The 6,091-nt window shown below is 38.1% G+C and overlaps 1 protein-coding gene across 5 annotated transcripts in view; it reads left to right on the top strand.

Moving 5' to 3' along the window:
- LOC106519286 (synaptotagmin-2) overlaps positions 1-5,700 on the top strand; it is a 90,326-nt gene extending 84,626 nt beyond the window's left edge. For all 5 annotated transcript variants that reach the window (XM_014010878.1, XM_014010877.1, XM_014010876.1 and 2 more), the window contains 4 exons: positions 1,149-1,316; positions 1,789-1,906; positions 2,218-2,351; positions 4,922-5,700. In XM_014010878.1, the coding sequence (XP_013866332.1) occupies positions 1,149-1,316; positions 1,789-1,906; positions 2,218-2,351; positions 4,922-5,137 (636 nt within the window). In that variant the 3' untranslated portion in view covers positions 5,138-5,700. The remainder of the gene's footprint in view (positions 1-1,148; positions 1,317-1,788; positions 1,907-2,217; positions 2,352-4,921) is intronic.
- The last annotated feature ends 391 nt before the right edge of the window (positions 5,701-6,091 follow it).

Raw genomic sequence — 6,091 nt, 5'->3', positions numbered from 1 at the left:
ATATTAGTTTGTACACAAACAAATCATGTCACACTCCAGCAGGACATAATCATTAAAATAAAAGGACAGTACTTAAGAAGTATTTGTATTTCATGAACTGTTTTAATGTATTTGGCTGCAGCCCTCAGATTTTTATTTTGGGGAAAAGTTTTGGGCACCCTTGATAAATGTGTGTAAATTGAAACAGCTAAACTAAATTTAACATAAATTACTTATTTTAATACAATATAGTCATTTCTGCATTTTTTGGGGAGGTCACCTCCTAATAAATGTCATTACAGAAAATCTAACTGCTCATTTTAAATCAATACTTTAACTTTTAGTACTTAAGTACAAAAAATATCAGATACTTTAAGACTTTTACTCAAGTAATATTCCTAAAGGAGACTTTAACTTTTACCAAAGTAATTTTTTGGTAAGATACTTGTACTTTTACTCAAGTATCACTTTGTGGTACTTTATACAACACTGAGTAATATTCCTAAAGGAGACTTTAACTTTTACCAAAGTAATTTTTTGGTAAGATACTTGTACTTTTACTCAAGTATCACTTTGTGGTACTTTATACAACACTGAAAAAAACCCATCCAACAAGCTGTTTGATGAGTAAATAACGTTCTGTTCCTCCATTCCCCCTCGTCCTGCTGAGGTACCGATGACTTAAATACATTATTAGTGTACACTTTGACTTCTGTCTAACATTGATAAAAAGAGACAGACACACTGAAGGTGTCAGACGAAGGAGAGTGTGATAAATAATCATATAAAAGCACAGAGCCACCTTCGACACATCGTGTCTGCTGACTCAGCTCTGTTTAATAAAAATAATAAAATAAAATCAACAGCTTTACGAGTCTGTCAATGTCAAGTGGTTGTGCTGAAGCAGCAAGTTACAAAGCCCAACAGATAAACAGCCATCTAAAGTCTAAACTAGAGTTGCTCTCATGTGGCAGGTTGTACACATAATCTGGCATGAAGCGATAAAAATGTGAGACCTGCGTGCAGCTATAGTTCATTTACATTATAGTAAGAACCGTTGGTGTAGCCATTAAATATTAAGATCCAGAGTGTAGAAGGGCAGCAGTGGCTCTGATAACATTTCTGCTGCTTATGAATGACTAAAGATGGAACTCACTGCTGGCTTACAGATACCGTTCCAAGAGATGGGAGGGAAGACTCTAGTAATGTCCGTCTTTGACTTTGATCGCTTCTCCAAACATGACATCATTGGAGAGATTAAGATACCCATGAACACCCTGGACTTGGCAAAGCCGATCGAAGAGTGGCGAGACCTTGACAGCGCAGATCAAGAAGAGGTGAGGGCTTTACTTTCACTGAAGAACCAGAACTTTTCTTGTGATTTGCATGTACAGAGAAACACAGTGTAATAAATGGATGTTTTCTTCCATGATTTTCCCAATCTGATGTACAGACATCCTACTGAGGAGAAGTGCCACTTTTATCTTTAAGACCTAAAGGATCTGTTTTGTTTATTTCCATAAACCAGTTGATGTAATAAATAAGTTATACACTGCTTCCTTGGTGGATTTGCATCTTTTTATGTAGTGCTTTCATTGCTCTGGAATATAAGCAACTCAGCTTAATCAATAAAACTTCCTCCCAAGAGCTATCTTGAGAAGACACATTCGCTCTACATCAATACAGCCTACAAGTATTATTTTTCAAATTAATTACAGAACAACTAGATGTAAATAAATCCTACGGACAAAGTAACTCTCAGGGGAATTTACTGATATTTCTCCCCTCCTCTTTTCTCCTCCCTTTTAGCCAGAGAAGCTGGGTGACATTTGTATCTCCCTACGTTACGTCCCCACGGCTGGCAAACTCACCATCTGCATTCTGGAGGCTAAGAACCTAAAGAAAATGGACGTGGGTGGACTATCAGGTGGGCTACTTTTTAGATCCGAGCAATGTCTTAACACTGAATCGACGCTGGGTTCTGGGCGAAAACACCCCTGCTTGAAGAGAGGATCAAATGTGTGTGAAAGGTGTGTGTTTGTGAGGCTCATCCATCACTTTGGTCCTGTTCTGCTGCTCACGTGCTGACACTGCAGTGCTCACCATGAAGCGCCACCGTGCTCCCTCTTTCTTTAGCAGTAGCCCCATCTGTTGGAGCTTCACAGCACTGCAACCCAGATTTCCACACACGCCCAGTGTTTGCCCCCGCTCCCATAATTTCGCCGTCTGTGTTTTCAGATCCCTACGTGAAGATTAACCTGCTGCAGAATGGAAAGAGGCTGAAGAAGAAGAAGACGACAGTGAAGAAGAACACTCTGAATCCGTACTACAACGAGTCATTCAGCTTTGAGATTCCTCTTGAGCAAATGCAGGTGAGATAGTAGTTTTTTATAAACCTTTAAAACTGATCAACAGTGACGAGTCCTTGTCTATACTATAAGATTGAAATGATTTTGYTATTGAAATCATGCAATTAAAGTAAATTTGAAAGATTTTATTAATCATCAATGGGATTTTATAATGCTATTTTAAGATATAATAAGAATAAATTAATGATAGACATGCAAATACATATATAAATACATAAAGTAGATACATAATAAAGACAATGGGAAAGTAAAGTTAAAAAAAGCTGTGTTTAATGATGATCATTATGTGCTGCATTTGTGCCTGCTAATGTCACCTACAGCACTGAAGTTAGGCAGGTAAATGTCCCAGTAGACACATGAACAACTTTCCCCATGGCATTATGATTCATTCTAATAGATAATAAAATAAAGTGACAGATGTTCCAACAGTATTAGGCCACAAAGAATCCAACCCAATGATAAAATAATATCACAAGGTTGCTGCAACAAGCTGGAAATAAAGTGGAGCCCTCTACAGATCATCAATCATCCAAACTCACATTAATAAACTGTGTTTGGATGATGAAAATAATAATCAAACAATGTAGTAACATTTTATTTTATTCACATTTGTTTTATCATCTTGAGCTTTTAGTGTCAGTTATTATTAAACACAAGGTATATCATGTTTTAGGGCAAAAGCAAATGTCCTGGCTTAAAATCCATAGAGTGGTAATGCTGCCACAGCCCTGTTTGATTTGATCTGTCTTTTTCTTCTGCTGCTGCTGCTGCTATAAATATTCTGATTGACTTTTTGCATTGAGCAGAATCCTTTCACCTTCCCACTTTTTGGGTACAACCCCCTTTTTTAAAGCCGCAAAAACTTTGTTAATGGAAGTATCAAAAATCTCCAGATGGAGTCACAAACTCAACTCCCAAAATGGCAACTTTTGTTAACAAGTTTACTACAGTTCTCATTTGATTAGTATTTGTAACAATCTTCAAAAAATGTTGGCAACATTTAAAACTAGTATTTTCAGATTAATTTAACAGATTCCTGGCTGTTAGGTGTAATGATTATTACTGAGCCAATATTCAGTCCTCTTCTGCACTTTTGGCCTAAGTCTTTAGCTGAATATCAGATTTAATAATTTTGGTGAACATATTGTATTGCTTTTTGGACAAGTGTCTGATTGCAAAATCAAGTCAGATTTCTTTTTTTTGTCTCCCTTGTGAGAAACTTTGCTTGGTTTTTAAAGAGCACTGCTTCACAGATTTAAAATGTCCATTGAATATAGTAATACAATAAAACCACAGGAACAAAGTACAACAACCAAAAAAATAAAACAAAATAAAAACATGACGGGAATAAATAATTAAAAACCAGGGTGCAAAAATGCTAACTTTTAAAATACTACAGAATTCAACCATACATAAATTACTGAGTACTAGCTTTAACTTTTTTCATGTTTTTCCACAAAATCACACCAGTCTTAACTACCTGGTCCAAATGAAGACACTGCCAGCAGGTGGTCAGCAGAATGTGATTTCTGTGATTTCACTGTGAAGCACGGCAGAACAGTGATTAACGCTGTTGCCTCACAACAAGAGGGTTTCAAGATAATCTCYCGCACTGTCTTTCTGTGTAGAGTTTACATTTTCTCTCCATGCACCTGTGGGTTTTCTCTGGTGCAGTTTCTTCCAACAGAACAAAAACATGGAGGTTAATTGATAACTCTAAATTGTCCCTAGGTTGGTTGGTTGGTTAGATGGATGGATGGATGGATGGATGGATGGATGGATGGATGGATGGATGGATGGATGGATGGATGGATGGNATGGATGGATGGATGGATGGATGGATGGATGGATGGATGGATGGATGGATGGATGGATGGATGGATGGATGGATGGATGGATGGATGGAAAATTTTCCTTTGTGATCAATAAAATATTTTAGAAAAATTAAAGTATTTTTGAACTGAATAGAATTGAATACAGGAAGTGACTGCTTTTACTCAAAAAATAATTAAGCACTGTACCTGTTTACCTCTTCTTTTATACAGGATTTACCTGCTTTAAGATATAGTATTGAGCTGTAACATTTAAACATTAGACTGCTAGAGTTGTTCATTGTTCATAAGAACAATAAATAAATCCATAAAAGAGAGGATTCCAAAATGTCCAGCTGATGATTCATACATTCTCATCATAACCAGGCTGACTACTGTTTTTACAACCACATTAAAAATATCATAGCTCTTTATATTTCATTATGGAAAACACCTACTGAATTGAAAAACAAACAAACAATGAAATTAAATATCCAAAGAAGAGATAAGCTGGACAACAAACATTCCATTATTTGAGTTCCATATAAAACACAGCAAATCAGTCATTAAAACTGACATCTAAAGAGAAAAAAGTTATTCGGAGAGGAAACACTGAACAAGACAATTCCAGGCCTAAAGACTAGGCACAGTGCAGAATGACTTGGGGTTTAGATTTCATGAGCATCTCTCCAGCCCTGGCGAGTTTTTAATCTTCGCAGCACACTGAATTGTGTTGTAATGATCTCTCCCCCGCTCTCGCAGAAAATCCAAGCTGTGATCACAGTGCTGGATTATGACAAGATTGGCAAGAATGACGCCATTGGGAAGATCTGGGTGGGAAGCAAGTCCACGGGGGCCGGGCTGAAACACTGGTCCGACATGCTGGCCAACCCCCGTCGCCCCATCGCCCAGTGGCATCCGCTGCAGCCAGAGGAGGAGGTGGATGCCGCCCTCGCAGCCCTGACTGCCAAGAAGTAATACTCCCATTCCCTCCACATGCCCACCTGCCATTTCCCATCGTCTCCCCAAACCCCACAAATCCAAGTAAATTCCAGAAGAGCACCCCATCAGCTCCTTCGACCACTTGCCACCACCACCTTTCAAAAGTTCCATAGAAACTATTCGACCTGATGGAAAATATAGTTAAAATATATCATGTTCTATACCATCACTGAGGAAAGAAGACGAGTCACAGGACAGACAGACAGTTCAGTTCCTTTAGATCTATTTTTGTATCGGGGTAGTGGTTCCATTAATAACAACAAAGAGTAGACTGCTATAGTAGGAGTGCTATATGGGAATATTATGGGATAAAGCATATATCCACTCATGTTGTACTTCTCACCCTTTCCCTTTAGTGACAAAGTTTGCTTAGAATAGTGCTTGATAATAAAATGCTTTATACTGCCATATGATAGAGAAATAACACAAGCAGGTCCATTCCGTAGGTGTACTGTGCACCATGTCCCACACCTGCCAGTTGTCATCCTTAGATGATTTTGTTAGTTTGAAGTACATTCCTAGAAATGGGTAGCAAAATAGGGGTAGGCACATATCCAGTTACCCACAAAACACTGCCTTTTCGATTAGTTGACCTTCTAGTCCATCGTCTCAGGAAAACTGAGAGGAAACTGAAACTCCATGCCTTTTTTTCTTTCTAAACGGGTCGTTATTATTATTCAGACAAAGCAACTTGATGAGAAAGAGATTTCGAAATGCTGATTTAAGGAAGAAATATTGAGTTGGGGAGTTTGGGCACAGTGGATGGTTGTGTATTTTTGATTGTGCAAAACAAAACAAAAAAAGCAGCGTCTGTCAACCTGAACAACGAAGAAAGTGCGGAAATATCGCAGCGGTTGTAACCAAGACTGATCCCAACCACCACTGACACGATCTTTTACAAGGTGTCGATTACTGCCTACAGTCAAGACC

The sequence above is a fragment of the Austrofundulus limnaeus genome, unplaced genomic scaffold, assembly GCF_001266775.1.
Source record: "Austrofundulus limnaeus strain Quisiro unplaced genomic scaffold, Austrofundulus_limnaeus-1.0 Scaffold75, whole genome shotgun sequence".
Classification (NCBI taxonomy): domain Eukaryota; kingdom Metazoa; phylum Chordata; class Actinopteri; order Cyprinodontiformes; family Rivulidae; genus Austrofundulus; species Austrofundulus limnaeus.
This window is presented reverse-complemented; position numbering and strand designations above follow the sequence as displayed.